The sequence below is a fragment of the Lytechinus variegatus genome, chromosome 4 (assembly GCF_018143015.1).
Source record: "Lytechinus variegatus isolate NC3 chromosome 4, Lvar_3.0, whole genome shotgun sequence".
Lineage (NCBI taxonomy): Eukaryota > Metazoa > Echinodermata > Echinoidea > Temnopleuroida > Toxopneustidae > Lytechinus > Lytechinus variegatus.
This window is the reverse complement of record NC_054743.1, coordinates 21,941,382-21,960,577: the sequence shown is the minus strand read 5'-3', so window position 1 is coordinate 21,960,577 and position 19,196 is coordinate 21,941,382. Positions and strand designations below refer to the sequence as shown.

At 36.2% G+C, this 19,196-nt stretch overlaps 1 protein-coding gene across 2 annotated transcripts in view; it reads left to right on the top strand.

Annotated features, from left to right (window-relative positions):
• LOC121413629 overlaps nucleotides 1-17,932 on the top strand; it is a 67,315-nt gene extending 49,383 nt beyond the window's left edge. The window contains exons 1-2 of one of the 2 annotated variants that reach the window (XM_041606536.1): nucleotides 1,332-1,484; nucleotides 16,206-17,932. In XM_041606536.1, coding sequence (XP_041462470.1) covers nucleotides 16,252-17,382 — 1,131 coding nt within the window. In that variant the 5' untranslated portion in view covers nucleotides 1,332-1,484; nucleotides 16,206-16,251 and the 3' untranslated portion in view covers nucleotides 17,383-17,932. Of the gene's footprint in view, nucleotides 1-1,331; nucleotides 1,485-16,205 lie in introns of those variants that run through there. The other variant, XM_041606535.1, reaches the window with a different exon arrangement.
• Nucleotides 17,933-19,196: the final 1,264 nt, after the last annotated feature.

Genomic DNA, 19,196 nt, shown 5'->3' with positions numbered 1-19,196 from the left:
TTGCAGAAACGTGTCTATCGTGAGAAGATAGAGAGAGAGGGGGAGAGAGGCGAAGAAAAGGAGAGTGAAATGAGAAGAGAGAAATAGAGAGAGTGAGGATAGATAGGAAGATGAATTATCTGGATATGAACAAGCATAATAGGAGGGAGCAAAGTTTAGCAGAAAAACATATAGAAGGGAATTGATTAATATATGATAAAATTGCATACCTGTTCTATATAAATATATAAATATACATATATATATATATACATGTGTATATATATGTATATATGATATAAGCTACGCCTACCATTGTTTTCTTCATCCATTTCTTTACAATATTTAAATAAAAAAGAGTTGCCAAAAGCTGTTGTACATGTAAAGCTTCACACACACACACACACACACACATATATATATTTTTATATATATATATATATATATATATATATATATATATATATTTATATATATATTTATATATATATGTATTATACATATATATACTACACGAACACACCCACATACCTGTTACACTAATTCTATGAAAGGAAATTAAATAAACTGATAATAGCATGTGCTTGTAATTAACATGCATGTTTCGATGTTTAAATCTTTTGTCACATATCATATTTACTCTCTGATGACAATAACAATAAAACATGGTGATTGCGATGTAATAATAACAAATCATTCCACAGCATTATCACGATTATTGATCTTTAATACTTCCATGCAGTGTTTTCCCCTCGTCTGATCGGCACACCTGGCATAATTAAATCAATGTCTGCATATTACTTTCGCATACATGGCATAATGCGTTTAATCGAAGCAATCATCATTTCTATATACCCCTCTATCCATAACTAATCCGTTCTGTGAACGGTGCGTATAATAGTGGCGCCCCGCTAAGATCACGTGGTCATGTATTTGACGATTTAATACGCCGATAAACCCATATGGTTTAACGATATCCTTCACACTTGTTAGTGAGAATCAGCAATTAACTGCACGTTCAATTGCAGGTTGGTTACGGCGTGTACATGTATATAGAAGTGACCGTGCGTGGGTTGTGTGTGTTTTTCTGTCTATTACACACTGTGATGTTAAGCGCGAACCGTCAGCTGTGAGGGAGAGATAAGAAGAGAGAAAAGGGGAGGGAAAAGGCGCGCGATTTCACCGTGACATCTTTTAGCATTACGACCACCCTGCCCGAGTCGTCTGCTCGTGTATTTTCTCCAAATCACCTCCTGTAATGCATTCCGTGATCTCGATTTAATCTCAATCGTGGTGTTTTTGTGGAATAATTGTTGGATTTTCTTCTCGATTTACTTTTTTTATTGGAGTGTCTTCGTAAGATGTTAACATCGCTTCGATGTGGATTAGGTTCGTTGATGAACTTGGAGGTCAGTGCGCCGGAAAATTGATCAGATATCTAGCTAGTACACACGCAGGCATGGTACATTGACTGTGCAAATCACGTTTCGTTGTACAGATATAGGGTAAGCAGTTTGGTTCAGGTTTTGACAAAATATTCAAATGTACTGGCAGGCACTGCAATATAGTGAATCAAGTAAGCTGAAGTGTGTTGGAGTAGATCTTTGCTGAATCTCAAATTACTTTTGCATGTTCAATGGCCTCCGTCTTTAGACCTAAATTTTACACGCTGCACAAACGCTCTTTTCTCATCGGTTCTTTCGCACAGAAAGAATGACATGCCATTTAAAAAGATATACAGAAGAAATCAAATTTAAAATGACAGATAAAGTGAATGTTTTGGGGTAAAATTATGGTTGTTTAAATCAGTATGTTATCTCTGATATATAAAAAACAATTAACCATATCAGTGAACACAACATTGTCATATCCTATCAATGAATCTCTTTAGGAAATAACTAAGTATCCAACAACCCCGACGACGTATCCAATAATCCAACACTCTAAAAAATGAAGTGCTAAATTAGCACTTACAGTGCTTGCATAGTGACTGCACTACGAGTGTTGTTTTTTAGTTAAAACTTATACTAGAAAATCAGCACTCGTAGTATATATTATACAAGCACTTTAAGCGCTAAATTAGCGCTTCATTTTTTACAGTGTACAATGTGTCCACAGTGTGGAACACACTGTGAAATCATCATCATCACACTGTTAAATTTGATTATTTCCAACAGTGTGAAACAATGCACTGTCTCCTATTATGAACACATGCACTGCGACCACACAAAATATGGTACTTGTAGTATTCACAGTGCAGAATAACTTTACACTTGAAATTCAGCACTTCACTAGTGTGAATCGCTTCTTTATGTATAGTTAATTATGTAAACACGCTGTCACTCTGTTCTTTTCAGCAGGAATAATTTTTGTTAGCCAGGATGTTTTGCTTATAATTATGGCTTTACCATTATTACTGGTATGCCCGATCAAATACTATTTATTGATAACAATCTTAATAATAGTGTACTTCATGCTTGGTGACAAGCCATGTATAATGTTACCTAATATCATGATACACTCTATAGGTTGAAGACTGGATATTATACATACTTCGATTGTGAAGCCAATACTGTATTACTTCGCATCAGTGTGCAATTAGAAGATACATACGAACATAATGAATGAAAATTCAAATCCTGTAATTAATTTCTTTGTTACTTTGATGTTAATATTGAACAATTCCTTATAGTTAATGTTCTAACTATACACGATATATGACCGACGTGGCGGTTGTATGACTGTAATAACGATAGCACTCCCCTTAAATCGTGCATGATTCCATTTTTCCAAAGCTAGTGGGATGTACGCGAATCGATTAGTTCCATGGAAAAGTGAATTAGCAAGCAGAAGTATTGATCGATTGTACAAGCAGAGATTCCTGACTGATTTTATAAAATACATGGATGTGTTTGCCACGTCTGTGTAACTCCACATAATCACAACATACAACTATTGAGGATTGTGATGTTTGTTGAATATGTGTCTCGATGCAGTCACCCATTATGCAATAATTGGTTTTATGACGTATAGCTAATTCATGAATTAGACTCAATTAATGCATTGATGATGTGCTATGGTAAGACATATTTCAGGAGTACTGATATAGCGATTTTAGGCAGCCATTTTAACAATGCCATTGTAATGTTAGAAGTGTCCATGAAAAAGTACACGTATACGTTTCGAATATATTCCTTGTATTTTCATTACGAACGAAATAACTTAAATTTTGCAAATCTTGTAATCACAAGGAGTTAATACTTATATCAACTAAATGAAATAACTTAAGGAAAGCATTTTGTACTATTGAAGTAAAATATATGTATACTTAAAGAACTCTTATTCTCATCGTTTTGGATATTAATATAGGGAGGAATATGCAAATCGTGACGACCGAAAAATGTTACTTTTCCGTTTGACATGATAATGACGATAACCAATATAACCATAGAGTATATTCAAGAAGGGATGAGGGGAAAGAGTTAGTGGCGTTTTTTCGATACTCATGTCAGAATTTTAGTTCTCTTTCAACTTGATTTATGTCTCACATTTGCTCTAAGGCGGCCGTACGGCGATTCGAAAACAACCCTTTCTTATTTTTTTTTGTACCAGCTAAATATAGGTGGTTTGAATGAAAATGGATAAAACAACTATTTTCGACTCGCCGTACTGCCGCCCTGAAATCAAATGTGACTAAAGTATTACTTTGATGAATGTATATGGTTAGGTGACGCCGAAATATAAGTCTTACGTGACTGTGAATTATGCATGACGTTTATTCCATTATGCCACTTCTCTTCCTCTATTCATAAAAGCTGTGAATGAACAAAAAGGCGACAGGGATCTTTGGAAAATGATAATCATGATTATGATAAAGAGAGAGAGGTGGCGCATGGAGTCGGAGAGTTGGAACGTATAGCAATATTGGGTAACATTTGCAGAGGGAGAGGGGATAAAAGTGTTTTCAATATACATGAAACTCTCGATAAACTTGACAAATGCGATGTTGAAATTGTTTTATATACGCTGTTTGACGTTATCGTCATTCCACATCATAATTATGACTGCGTTGTCCCGATATATTTTGGGTTGAGGCGAAAGCATTTTATCGTTCATGACCGAGTTTTTTTTTCTCGCAAGGCAGTTTATCAATGACAAAATCAACCAACTGTGAAATGAAACGTCACCATCGCCAGGGTAATGCAATATGACGTTAATTTTTAGAATAATTTCGTTATGAAAGTTGTACTGACAAAGACAATATTTTGGCGATAATACATTAGTAGACCTACAAATTGCAAAACCATATGGAGGTGTTTAATACTTGTGGCTACATAGTTATTATTAATATTGGATTGATATCAATGATTGATTGATTATTGATCGACTAGTCTTTCATTAAGCCATTCATCAATATTCCTTTGACAATGATGACCTTGCGGCAAATTTGTTGATCTTGAAGTGTTGCCGTATTGTAAAGCTTTGCACTCCTTAAATAGCCTACATAATGAATAATTGTTATTTTTGACAATATGGAATCATGATTAAAATATATTTATCATCCCTATTCTAAGGTCATAATTAATATATGTATCGTAACTAAAAACATGTACCAATCTCTATTTTGGATATCAACAGGTTGCGAACGTTATGTGATGACATGCGATATATTGATTGAAAAGCAACAAACATCGTTTATCTAATATCTTTTATTTTTCTTCGACCTCCCATTTCATCTTTTTTTATACATATTTTCCTAGAAATATTGGCAAGAATCACTTCCCACACGTATCACATGTCCCTCTGTATTATTTTTTTTCTCCAAATTATATTTATACCTATAAATGATTTGTCTGAAATAAGAGTTAATAATTTTCCTATCAATATTTCACATCTGCATGATCATTATCTGCTTGAAATTCAACAAGGTTGAACCACATTTAGAGATGTAACTCCATCACCAAACTGAATAAATAAGGGTTTACCCGACTGAAAACATGGAAAACAAATGAAATTGATACCTACTTCAGTGTGTGAATGAGTTTATTTTTGGAGGGATGCAGCAAAGAAAACGATTGTGTATTACTTCCTGATAGATACAGAAAAAAGCAGAATCCACAGTTAGCGATGATATTGAAACGTAGTTCAAGCAATAATAGTCAGAAAAGTGAAACTGATTGCAATCGAGTCATTGTCGCAGTGGAGTATTGAAGTGGACTGGAAAAGTGGTACGTTCCTCTGTCTCGACATTCGTGGAGGGGGTAAAAGGGCAAAAAGTGAAAGAGCATGGAGAGGAGGGAAGCAAAAAAAGAAAATAAAAAGACGTGGTCAAATGATGGAGAACAAAATGAAGAAAAGAGAAGAAAAAAGAAGGAAAGCATATTTAAACGACGAAATATTACACAGAACCAAACATGCCAAAAAGTCAAAAGTCGAAGGTAGCGTGAATCCTTATTGCATGCCCCTTGCATCATGTTGAACATGTTGAAATGAAGAAATATTAGGTATTCGCCCGCGAGCGTTGTTTCGTCCTAGTTACGCCACCGATCGGTTGAGAGAGGGTATTTATCTTGACCAACGGGTAATATTGCATAAATAGGACCGGTCATTGACACTTTCATGGCTTACGGGATATGGGTATTTCAGTACTTACCATTGACAGACCAGCGGTCGGCTTGGAGTCGGTTTCATTGGCGTGACTGTTGCACTGCTATTTTAAATAGTTCAGCTTTCAGATTTACAGGTTTGGGTAGATTTACCTATATGTTTTGCATCTGTATGAATTGCAATCACAGGCGATCTCATAGATCCTTGTTGATTTTAACATTTTAGTGCTATTATCATAGTTAAGAACAAACACTATTGACTAGATTTAGACTCTTTTTTGTGCCTTTGAATCTGTCAATATTTTGATTTGACAGTCGATAGAAATTAAAAATATTCGATTTGATGAATGTCTCAATCTGTGGATTTATACCCCTCAATCGTTTAATCCTACATAATATCTAATGCGAATAAATCCAAAACAAATTAGTCCATATCTAACTTAGATATAGATCTACACCTAACGTGTGGATTTTTAACGGTTAAATGTATGGATCATCTACATGATTTATTTTAAGAAATAATATCCATCATTCTAATCCGAAATTTTTAGATATAATGATACCTTCACAAATATTCAAACATCACCCTCGCTTATTACCTTCGACTCACCACTGATGTGTACTTTTGATTTACTGATATAATAATATAATATTATTTGTAATGAAGCAGGCTCGTTTTTCACTTTCTTCGACAAAATAGGTAAAATACATTAAAAGTCAACTTCCAATACTGATAAATAAACTAAGGCATCTATGAAAAGTACATATATTTTTACGCATCAGCGATGATATAAAATGTGTGCAAAAATGCTACTAAAAATTATGCATCGGTTTGTCATTGTTATTTATATCATAACCTTTTTATAGCTCTATTAAAGCTAATTTAGAGACTATAATGTAGAAAGTGTTCTGTGAGAATCGCACGTAGATGACAAAGCTATACACGTCTGCTAAGTGATTATGTCATTAACTTAATTAGAGAAAGAAAATATGTACAAATGGAAGTAGATGGAATGATAATTTGATATGAAGTTATTTGATAATAAAAAAGTTGATTTTTGAGATTTGATGCATTTTTTAACTACATGGAAATTAAGATGTTTATCAGGGTAAGAAGTGGTTGAATATTCCAAACGAGGGACGGATGGATGGTTAAATATATATATATATATATATATATATATATGGAGGGAGAGAGATAGAATATTAATAGATGGAATGAGATAGAAAGATAACACAATATTTATAGAGAGAAGGAGAATGGATGAACACATGATAGATAGATAGATAGATATAGATAAATAGATGGATAGATAGAGGAATTGATTGGAAAAAATACATTATGAAAAGAGAGGGAAAGCGAAGGAGGTCTATCGAGAGCTAGCTAGAGAGATAGAGGGAAATATTAAGAGAGATAGAAAACAAATGATAAAAGTTTTGCCAATAGATGGAGTTATGATGTGAATAAGGTATAAGATGTGTCAAGTTGTCAAAAGTAAAGATACTATGGTACTACGGTGTGTGTTTAGGTGAGAGGAAGGTGTGAGGACGATTCGTGGAGGCATCACGTCATCCTGTCTATACACACCTGTACCTACTAACTTTTCCCTCTTCAGACCTTTCCCTAGTGGCCAAGCTTGTGAAAATCTCCTCTTTATTCCTCTTTTCTGGCGGTGGTGCTGGGGGTACGGATGGTGTACTGAGGTGCAGTGGTTAAGTGGCTCAATGCACCTCGTGGAGCGTTGTAGCCCAGTGGATTAGTCTCCGGACTTTGAAACAGAGGGTCCTGGGTTCGAATCCCAACTATGGCGTAATTTCCTTCAGCAAGAAATTGATCCACAATGTGTTGCACTCAACCTAGGTGAGGTAAATGGGTACCTGGCAGGAATTTATTCCTTGAAACGCAGCGCGCGTAATAGCTGCACTGCTTAAGCCAGGGTAATTATGCTGCATAATACTGTAGAGCGCTTAGAGACTTCTGACAAAGTAAGTGTTAAGCGCTAGCTCGTCTAATTATTATTAGAGACATGAATCTCGTGATTCGATCCCGTCACTCATGCTATTTTCTTGACAAAGTCATTTTTAGTCCACATCGTTCCTTGATCTTTCATGAAATATCATTTGAAATATTTCTTTATTGGTTTCAACATGTATAGGTGTACTTTACATGATGTGTTTCAGAAAAAGAATTGCATGTGTCCTTACAGTCTTTTTATTGCGTATCCTATTATCGAGTCTTTTCTTCTTCAAATTTATGTTCCTAATGAGATTTCATCTGAATTGTGCAGTAGAATTGAATGCCTTAATTTGTTTATATAGTATATTAAAATGAAGCAAACATCGGACAGACTGGAGGAAGACGGTCAAAATGATAGACGGGTGAGCGACGAATTCAAGATTAAACATAAAATTTATGTAAAATAAAGGTAGAAAGGGAAGCTAAAAGATTGATCTTGTATCCTCCTAATATATACACTAAGAAAATTTATCCTTAAAATAAAAGAAGTTCCTGCAGCAGAGTCTCGAGAACAGCTGTAATCTTACCACATTGCGTAATCTTACAGGAAATTGGTATTTGGTGTATGGAATCTTACAAATTTCCTTAAATAAAACACCCTTTTCCCTTTTTAAACAGACCTGTTCTGTTAAACTTCAGAAAAATTCCGGTTATATGAATTTACAGAATGATTCTGTTATTGCTTTTTGCAAAATCTTCTCTTTTTTCTGTAAAATCTCGATTTTTTTTTTAACAGTGTAGGTAATGGTCTCCAATTCAATTCAATTAATGTTCAGTAGTATCTACATCAAACTTGCCACTTTTCCGATGGGAGGATAGTGTCCATCCTCACACTCCTCCCCCCCCCCCCCCTCCCTTCTCTCTCACGTATCCTTGATGCGCATGACGAAAGCGATGATGTGAAGTATGCCATGTCAACATTGAATGTGTGAGCAGCCGTGAGTATGACGTCGGCTCTCCGTGAGCTGCCATGTGTCAGGATTGCCAGTGCGTCGTTCCTGTACTCAAAGTCTCTGGCCCTAGACCATGATTACTGCATCAGCTGGGATTAGACATGTAGTCCTATATTGAGGGATCTTTTTCTTCTCCCTCCTCCTCTTCTTTTTCTTCTACTTCTTTTTCTTCGTCGTTTTCGTCGTCTTTTTCTTCTTCCTCTTCTTCCTATTTTTAATTCGATATTGATTCAGATGAAGCGGTCATCGAGCAGAAAAGTTTGTACTTAATAATATGTGTTAAAATAAATGCAAACGTAAGAATCGCAAGGGAAAGCTTCATTTGGGAAGGGGGGGGGGCTATGTATCAGTGATACAGGTATATGTTTGTGAGTGCTAAATTGTGCAGTAAGATACCAGCTTAATAGCTTATTAAACAAAAATTATTTCCAGAATTACAATGCTCTTAATTGTGAAGAACCAATATTAAAATCAAACTTACATTTTGAAATTTAAAGATTGGGTAGAACGGCTCGGGTATCATTGAGAGCTAGATATTTATCTTTGGATGCTGGCCCTAAGCAAATTAAAAATGGTGATTTACGAAAGATGTCCATGTTCATGTAAACATTTTGGATAGGCTCATTTGGAATGTTTATTCTGAAGTGTAAGCAAATGCCACCGAAGAGTGTAAGCTGACCATAATTTGTTATGCGATATACACGCTGAATGCCTTGAGAACGGGTAGGTGTCCAGTCCAAGGGTGGATAGTCCATGTAGCAAAAGGAAAGGGGGAGTGAGGAGAGAAGGAAAAGGACAGAAAGAAAGAAGGCAGGGGAGGAAGGAAGAAAGAAAGAAAGAAAGAAAAAAAGAAAAAAAAACAGAAGAAAGAAAAAAAAAAGAAAGAAAGAGAGGTGAAAAGTGAAGAATGAAGGAAAGAATAGATAAATAAATCAATGAATGAATGAATAAATAAATAATCAATTAAATAAATATAGGACTCAAAGAAAGAACGAAACAAGGAAAGTAAGAGAGAGTGGGAAAAATAAAAAGGCAAGAAAACAAAAAGCCACCGTAGCAATGAAGGGCCTTCGGTAAAGACCAGCACTCCAGTTGCCGAATGGGGGTATCCTCCCTTATTTCATTTTGTTCATTTCACATGCATTATTTTATTTTTATTACCCCCTCAATGTTTTGGGCAAATTGTCACTGTCTTCGTTCCTCTTATCCTGCAGTGCATAATTATAAAGCATCAAAATATGAATGTATTGCTTAGCTATTTTACCCCGTTCGGGATAATCGTAATAATTATTATGGAATCAAGGACATAAAGGAGTATTCATATCGCATGGATACATTGCATTGGTAAAGGCTTTTATTTCGTATCTGAATCCACTACTGATAATCACAATAATGCTAGTACGTCGTTCCATACGTCTGAATGTCACTTATATACGTATTAGTTTATGCATCTGAAATCAGCGTGATTTTTCAGCTTGGGTTAAAAAATATAAATTTATCATCCACGTAATCGGATATTTATCATAATTAAAGTTTTAATGTTTAACGAAGGTGAGATTATCAATATTACTGTATGATGCTGCTTAAAAAACTGTGGTCACCAGTTGGTGGTAATTGATGACCACACCCTAAGGTGTTAAAATTACACCCTAGAGATTGAACATAACACCAATGAGTGTAAATGTGACAACCAAAGGTGTTGTAAGGACACCTATATGTGTTAAACTAACACCGTTAATCTAACACCGGAGTAAACTTTTGTGGTCCTCTATGTACACTAGTTAACACCACAGTTTCTGCTGTGTACGATGTTGAATTGTCTGAAACACGTTTGTTCAAACATATTTAACAATAAAGCAAAACAATATTCTCATCTGCTATATGATTGTGTAAATATAAAATATACCATACGGTTAGAGGTTCGCAGACATGGTAGAAAGTGATCTCGTCTGTTGTATATTATAATATTGATTTTGCTTTTCCAAACAAGGATTTGAACAACGAGAAAGTTGAACATATGGAAGCAGGTCGTTAAACCAAGCACTGTTGAATTTATAATGGAAAATAGATTATTACCGTGAGAGCCATTATTCTTCACGTGCATGGTACAGGCCCATACATGAAACTTTTGTTTATGAAATACAAATCATTGGTTGTGTAACCATGGATTGATGAAATGTTTGATTTAGTTGGAATGTTACTATAATTTGGTAAGTAAAATGCTATTATTTTGATGATTTATGTTCTTACTATACATATCGCCGTGAGATTTAACGTTCTGCCTTCCGTGATGTTCTGTATGGCTATTTAAACATGACATTATACCTAACACCATACTCACGTTATACCTAAGTGTACTGACGGGAGTGCTTGGTGCATCCCCCCCCCCCCCTTTGTTTTACTTAACAGTGTTGGTTTATTTTTATTGTATACAAAGCCATCTTCAACTTTATTTCTTTGATTTTTCCTTTGATGGTCTGTTTCTTTTCGCTAAGATTTATACAAAGCAAGCTTTAAAAGATTATCGAGTTTTGTTTGTTTCGCTTTGTTTTCACATTTTCGTCCCTCGCTAAATGCAACTTCCGGTGTCCAAAAAAGATAATATTTATGATTTGGAATGGAATTATTTGGGGATCATGGCAGAGAAAAATTGCATGAATAAATGTGTTTCGTTGTTTCGTTATAACACTTAAATTGACTCAATTAGCTGTTCAAATTATAAAAAAATGATAATTCGTCCATCAATTGAATGATGGATATTCAATGAAGTATGATAGGCATATCAGACTGAAACTGACGTTCCGGTTTTTTATGAAAGCAGGAAAAGTCTCGAATGGAGAATTGTCATAATTGTTACGTCACTGTAATGACTGGGCCACCCTCACTCGTCTCTCTTGTAATTTGCCAAGTTATAATTCTTGCGAATTTTGATACATTTTAACCCGTATATATATTATATATATATATATATATATATATATATATATACACACTGTAAAAGATGAAGTGATAATTTAGCATTTACAGCGCTTGTATAGTGACTGCAGTAAGAGTGCTATTTTTCTAGTTTAAACTTGAACTAGAAAATTAGCACTCGTGATAAATTAGCACTTCATTTTTTACAGTGTATATATTTTTTGTATACTCAATATATTTACTTCTCCTATTTTGTGTTTTCATTAATTTTTGATAATGTGCTTTCACACACTTCTATGTTTTCACATCATTATCTGTTTTACTAATTAATATCAAGTTGATATAAACTGAATTATTTTATTTAAAAGCCTTTTATTGGGAATGGCCTTTTTCCACTTGTTATGTGACCCCCACCCTCTCTCTCTCTCTCTTTCTGCCATTCTTTCCCCACTCTGTATATTTCTTTCTGCATCCTATTTTACTCCATGTAATCTCCCTCAATGTCACCATCTTCATGCTCTTATTTCTAGATATCTCCCTCTTTTTCATTCTCCTTCCAAGCTCTTAACAAAATAACTCATAAATATATTTTGACATTTTCTGAAAATGATTGTTTGCTTCATCATTTGAAGGTAGAATGTTTTTTGGCAAGAAATGGAAATCCAATAACTGAAAGTCATCTCCAACCAGATTGAACGTCCTTGTGGTCACATGTTTTATTAAATCAGCATCTAGATTCAATCCGTAAGTGCATCTACATCGAAAACAAAGATAAAAATCAATATGCTAACAACGATGAAATAGAATTATATATTGCCCGGTACTACATATTCTTTACCTGACCATATATCTAACCGAGTGAAATGTCAGATAAACTTCAGATTTTTGAAGATCTCGTTTATAAATAGCAATTTTGCAGGGTTGCCATGGTTGCCAGTAACGTTTTTTTTTATTTTGCTTTGAAGCTTCTTTTGCGAACCTTATCGAACGTTATGTTTTATTTTTCTTTTCTAATAAACTTTTCACAATATTCTGCCCCTTCCTCCTCCAAAATAGCCTGTTATTTTTTTCAAGAAGGGGGAGGGGGCATGAAATTATATGATATGATTTGAAACATAATGACGGTATACGAGTGAGCTCGTGTGGACTTATGCATGCTTCAACGTAAATTAAATGTTACGGAAACTTACCGAATACTATAATTTTGTCGACCTGAAAAAAAGTAATACATACAAGTGGTATGGGCCTATATGTATAAAGTGACCCAGTTTTGACTGCTTTGACGAGCCACAATCCTGTCTCTATTTTTAAATCAAAACACGAATTAGATACTAAAAAACGCAAAGATGCGCTTTTGTTTAATTATCACGACTTTTCCGCGATCTTTTAATAAGTAGGGGAAGGCGGGGTAAGTTGAGCATAGGGGCAAGTTGAGCCACCAGCCGCAGGCCAATAATGAATGAGTCAGACATTGTGGCGGTGTCATGTATTGATGACCCATAGCATAACCCCTAACCCCACCACATTGTTTCCAACTTTGAAACAAAAAGTAGTTTTTTAGAGGGAAAAATGTGAATTTCAGCCAAAAAAGTATAAAAGAGTGTGAAATAGATAAGTGCTTTATAAACACACACGTCTTTAAATATAATAAAGACATGATAACAACATTATTAGTCCAGGTATGGATCTTCATTCTTGTCATAGTCTTTTATATGATGGATGCATAATAAATGTGTGGATACAAAATTATCGCACTAAGTTCGGACTGGGGTAAGTTGAGCCAAAAAGCATGGGGCAAGTTGAGCCATGGTAATTCCTATGGTAATGTATCTTAAAAAACAAACAAACCATAAAAATCGATTGAAATGCAGGCTGAAAGGAGCAAATTTACATGACTGCTCTTTTCCTTTTACAGGATGTTAGTATTTATAGAGAATTAGCAAGTGAAAAGACTTTAAACAAAAAATTGATATGCTGGTTCTCCCCCATACATTTTGTACATAGTTTTTGTGGCTCAACTTACCCCAGAAGGTGGCTCAAACTTACCCCATATATGGGGCAAGTTGAGCCATTTGACATCGGTTTTTTCAAAGGTCACAATGACTTTCAGTGTTGGGGTAGAAATTTATATATAGGTGGAAAATATTTCAGAAGAATGAAATTTCAAAGCAAGGTACTTATTTCGACAAGATTATTAATCATATCAATTCTAACACGCAAAATGTAAAAACTGTCACAACTTACCCCGCCTTCCCCTACTTTATTTCACACGTATACTGTATAATTTACCTTTCTTTACACGTTTTCGTATCTCAGTATCACCCTAGGTATTCAGTGACGCCACCAGGATTTTCCAAACTAGGGGGCAATTAAGGGGCAAAGGCGGACACATTTTATTGGCCATTTGTTTGCACAAAATCGAGCGCGAAACGTGGGCATTTTTTTATATAGGCCTACATATACTCTCCAGAAAGTAACCTAATAAGGCCTTTTTGCAGTGAATTATGAATGTGATATCTCAACAAATAAATAGTCCGAGTGCGAAGCGCGAGGTGGAGAGATGATAACTAGACGTGCCTCTTCCATCCCATGGTGCTGCCACTTTAAATATAATGGTGGGGATAGATAACAAAGTTCGTGTCGAATGATTCGTACTAGGTATAACAATAGACAACATTTTTCTCCACACCCCTAACCGTACTCCTTGTCTTTGTTTCCCCCCCCCCTCCCCTCCCTGTTTCTTTCTTTCTCCTTTTTCTCTGCCCCCCCCCCCCTCCTCTCCACCTCTTTCCCCTTTCGTCCCTTCTTTTCATCTTGCATTGAGATCTGTTCTATTCAGCCGATTCGCGAAAAAAATTACAATAGTAACATAACTAAATGAATAAAAAGGAATATCATTTTAATTTTACGTTGTTTCCACGAGATCATTCATTGCGTCATGAAAGTATAGACATAGAGCGCCAGCCGAAAATGACGCCTCTGATATGTGGTTACACCCAATACGCATGAAAGCGAAAGATAAAAAGGAAAGAGAGAAAGGGTGTACAGCGAGAGGGGGAGGGTTTGCGCACATGAGAGTAGACGGTGTAATGTGGAATATGGCAAGGTCACTCTACTATGTATACCATGGAAACCTTGATTCTGATTGGCTGCTGACCCCTGTTACCATGGTAGTTGCCATTATGGCAAAGTTACAACAGTTGCAATTCCTTTATGAAACGGGGCCCTTATTTTCATCTCAGTCATGTCAGCATTGCCATGATTACATTTCGATTGTGATGCAAACCAACATGATGCAGACGATGAATGTTGCTCGTACTGAATTATGTAAAGTTGCCATGACTACATTATGAGTATTGTATGTTTTCCAATCCAAATAGGCCTAAAGGAAAAGGGTCAGTTGTACTTTTTGTGAGGGGCGGCTAGGATTGTCGCAAAAATATATTGTAGGAATTAGATAATCATGATAATGAAGGGAATTTCCTTTACTTATTCTCGTTCAATGTGTTTGTTGTAATTTAGATTATTGGTATATATATATATATATATATATATATAATTCAAAGACAAACAAAAACTCCGTAATGTAAAGTACTTTTCATTACGGAGTTTTTATATCTCTTTGAATTGTTTATTGGACCAACTCTGAGCAAAACATTTCCACTATATATATATATATATACATATATATATATATTTATTTATTTATTTATTTATATACATAATATATACACACTGATTTCCGACTTCCTGCATCCCCTGCAAGAGTCTGATCAGTGTTCTAAGGAATGAAAGTAAAACTTTTAAAATTCAAATTAAATTTTATTTCATAAACATGACTCACACGTTCAAAGACAATTTTCTATTCTGACTCCTGGGGAGTGTTTCATGAAAGGACTTGTCGGACGTTTTGTCCGACAAGTACTGTTTTATCCGACAGTTACTATGGTAACAGTGACTCTCAGCCAATCATTATCAAGGAAAGTTGTCAGATCTGACAACTTGTCGGACAAAAATGTTGATGAAACGCCCCCCTGATATTCATATTGAAAGGTAGGCTTTCTATTTGGAATCAAGCACAACGAATATGTGGCAAGTGGTGCTAAAAAGTATTATAAAGAAAACTTACTGCTACGTAATCATTACGGAGGTTACCGCTGGTCATTTTCAACATTATCTATTGTTACATAATGACATTTTTTTACTGCTGGTCATTAAAAGATTTAAATAGCTGGTCACTTACAACATTATTGTTACATAATGACAAATTTCTACTGCTGGCTGATTTCAACGTCATTGTTCCATAATAATGTTTTCCTATGCTATAGTCACTTTCAACATACCAACTATCTTACTGCCAGACGAACTTTTACCTGGTTTTATTCAAAGTTTAGACTCGTTCACCGTTCACCTGGCATTTGATAGAATTTCAGCCAGGCACCCGGTGAAAATGATGATTGTTATACATGTACATGTGTAAAAGCTAATTCGGTATTCCTGTTCCGCTGTGCATGTATAAAAGACAAACAGAGCACGGTGAATACACACACAGATTTGTAATACAATAGGGTTTTCAACCTCGCTGCTTCACAATTGAACATTTCAAGGAGAGAAAGAAATGCTGATCTCTTTACTTTTTAGTTTGCCTTTATTCTGTTTGATCTAAAGACGTGAGAGTATTCTACTCCAATATCTACTCTCATATCTTCTCTGTTTTCTTGTTTGTCTTTATAGGGCGCTCGCTGTGTCTGTTTGAGGATGAGGATTTAGCAGCCATGCCATGGAGCAGTTGCAGCCTTACTGGGGCGTGAGTAGGCGTACGGGAAGGACCGTAAAGCAGAATGGCTCGCCGACTAACCAAATACCATTCTACACAAACGCACGACCCATGACTCAAAGTGTGACGTCACCTGTGACGCGTGTGTCGTGTTGTAAGTCGCCAAATCGCGGTGAATTGACTCATTTCTGTTGCTGCCTCCACCGAAGGAGGGCTCTGCTTAAGAGGTGGTCTCGGAGACATCGCGAGAAGGCGACAAGGCTGGTCGCTGGACAGGAAGACGCGGGAAGCACTCAACAGCTTCATATACACCACAGTCGACAGGATGATGAGACGTATCTACATTCGAACACTTCATCTCTCATAGATACTTCCTCTAACTCTTACACGAATACAGAGTCATACAAAGATGATAGATTATTGAAGAGGGATTCGTTGAATATCAGACTACATAGAGATATGGTGTTGGCAAGCGATGCACCTGACAGGCTCTCTCGATCAAAGTTTACGTCCAGTGTCGCGAGCCGTGATGATGGTGGCGCCAAGTTTGAGACGCCACGATGTCAACTACCCAGCCACGGTGCACCCGACGAGAAGGACCATGTTGTGTTCCACACTCGACTGCGTCCAACATTTCCCCAATGGACAGATGTAAGAGTTGGACGTCTCATGTTCAACTTAGTGAGTGGTGTCTCAAGAGCGATCCCTTCCGCTTTTCACTCGGTAAGACGATTAACGGGGGAGGCCCGAGAGGGGAGGCCTCGGGGACGATGTGAGTCGAAGCTGGCTATAAGTCCAGCGGCACAAATGACATTCCACAGGTGGGTTACAGCGCTACTCGTGTGTATCATGGTTCTACCAGTAAACAGCACGGCAGCACCGGGTATGTCCCGGCAAGGCTCGGTTGTCGAAGAGCCCGGGAACGAACCGGGCTTTAAGAACAGCTATTACGCAGAGCTACCTCCGAAGGCAGAGTACGAATCGGTCATTATCTGTTTACTGGCCGTCAGTGCGTTCATAGGACTCATAGTTTGGGTACTCAAATCAAACTTTGAGGAAAGACAGCAAAAACGAATGAGGAGGGAAGCCTCACTACGAGAAAGAACAAGTTCAGTTGCGTTTTTAAAAACATGACACCCGTCAAGCTGGTGTCTCTTTTTCTTCACAACTTGTATCATCAGCACGCTATCTTGTTAAAGTTATGACTGGGGAAAGTCTTGGGAGCTCCTTTTCCGTCATTTTGGCGGAATTTCAAGTAAAGCAACTGTGATTTGGAGAAGGGAACTTGGGGAGGTTGCCGGAGAATAAGGCCATCACATTCGATGTTTTCTACTAAATAACTAGATTTTGTGTCCTATTTTTGTGAACATTCTGTGATCAAATGGAAATCAGTTCTTGGAATATAATCTTTTTGTCAAACCTGTCTGCGTTTTTACAATTCGTCAGTGGTGTCCTTGTGTACAATATCTGGATATTGCCATAAAACAACCAGGTGGAAGTAACAAGTGGATTTTCCAGTAACTGAAATTGATTTCGCCTTGCCGTCTTAATTGGCGTTACATGCACATGGAATGTTTTGTCAATTGGATATTGCATCAGTTTGAAATGTTGGAAACACTGACAACGTCAAACATCTAGATTTTACCTTTGTTCCCCGTCATTGTCAACATTGTTGCTTTTGGAAGATAGATGAAAAGTATTTCACACCTGCATAACCATGCTTGGAATAATATTTGAGCGTTGCCAAGGTCACCGTTTCACAACTTATGCTTACAGCCCACATTTCTTCGCGCAGTACTTGTGAACTTAGGAGCAGCCTCTGTAGAAAATGCAAAAATGTGACGTGCTTTTACATGAAGTTCTTTTCGGAAAAATTTGGATGGAATTTCACTTTTTGGCTGAATTATCAATGTATGATTTATTTTACCGATAGATTGATCTAACTAATTCTCTTGTTCTTTAAGATGAAGTGTCAACACTCAATGTATTGTCCCTCTAACATCTTTACAACGTATTAATATCTCGATGGCCATTTTTATTGAATTATACTCAAACGTATAGCTTTAAACTTTATTTAGATCGAACATGAATAAGTTCGTTGAACCCAATAATCATCAGTATTTGATATAACTGGATACATGTAGTTATGGAAGATGCATGGGTTGTACATGTTTTTCCCTTCCGTGCTTAGATTGTTACAGTAATGACCGAGAAGAGGTGAAGCGAAATGTTATTATGATTATGGCATATGACAGCTCTTGACCTTGTCCCTTCATCTTAGAAAAAAGTATCTAGTATTTCTTCTTCTTTATGACGTGTATCTACTCAAATGAATAAAATTGATCACTCAACCATGTTGTTTGATTCTATTCTCTCTGCATGCACGACACAAATGTCGAGAAATAAGTACCTGGTAGCTTACATACATAGCATTTTGTTCAGTTGTTGTGTGGTGACGTGTTTATCTCAAAAGAAAATGACGGTCGTGACTGTATCAAAAGCGTGCCCAGGTTTATATCGTTTTGCTTAAAAAACCCATCTTGACCGAGTTAGCCCTATTATTACACAAAGAAGATACAGTCCGTAATAGGTTTTAATATTTTGAGCGGTTCTCCAGAGTTCTACATTTAGCATGTTTAGGTTTATGAGCACAATGATAATTGTGATTGCATATTTTATTATTCACCGTTTTCGTTATTTGTAACATGGTCTAATATTTTTATTTTAGCTCATAGCACATCGGTTCAAGGAGCATGTACATCTACGCCATTTGTTTTAAGTCATTCTTGACTAATCGTTCTCATATTTTTCAGGAAATTATTATTTGTAACTCTAATCTTGGGTTGCTATGATTCCCCATTGCCTAATACCATGAATACAGTATTGTTCAAAGCCTATACGAATCACATAATTCAGTTGCCGACTTATCATTTTGAACAATAATTGTC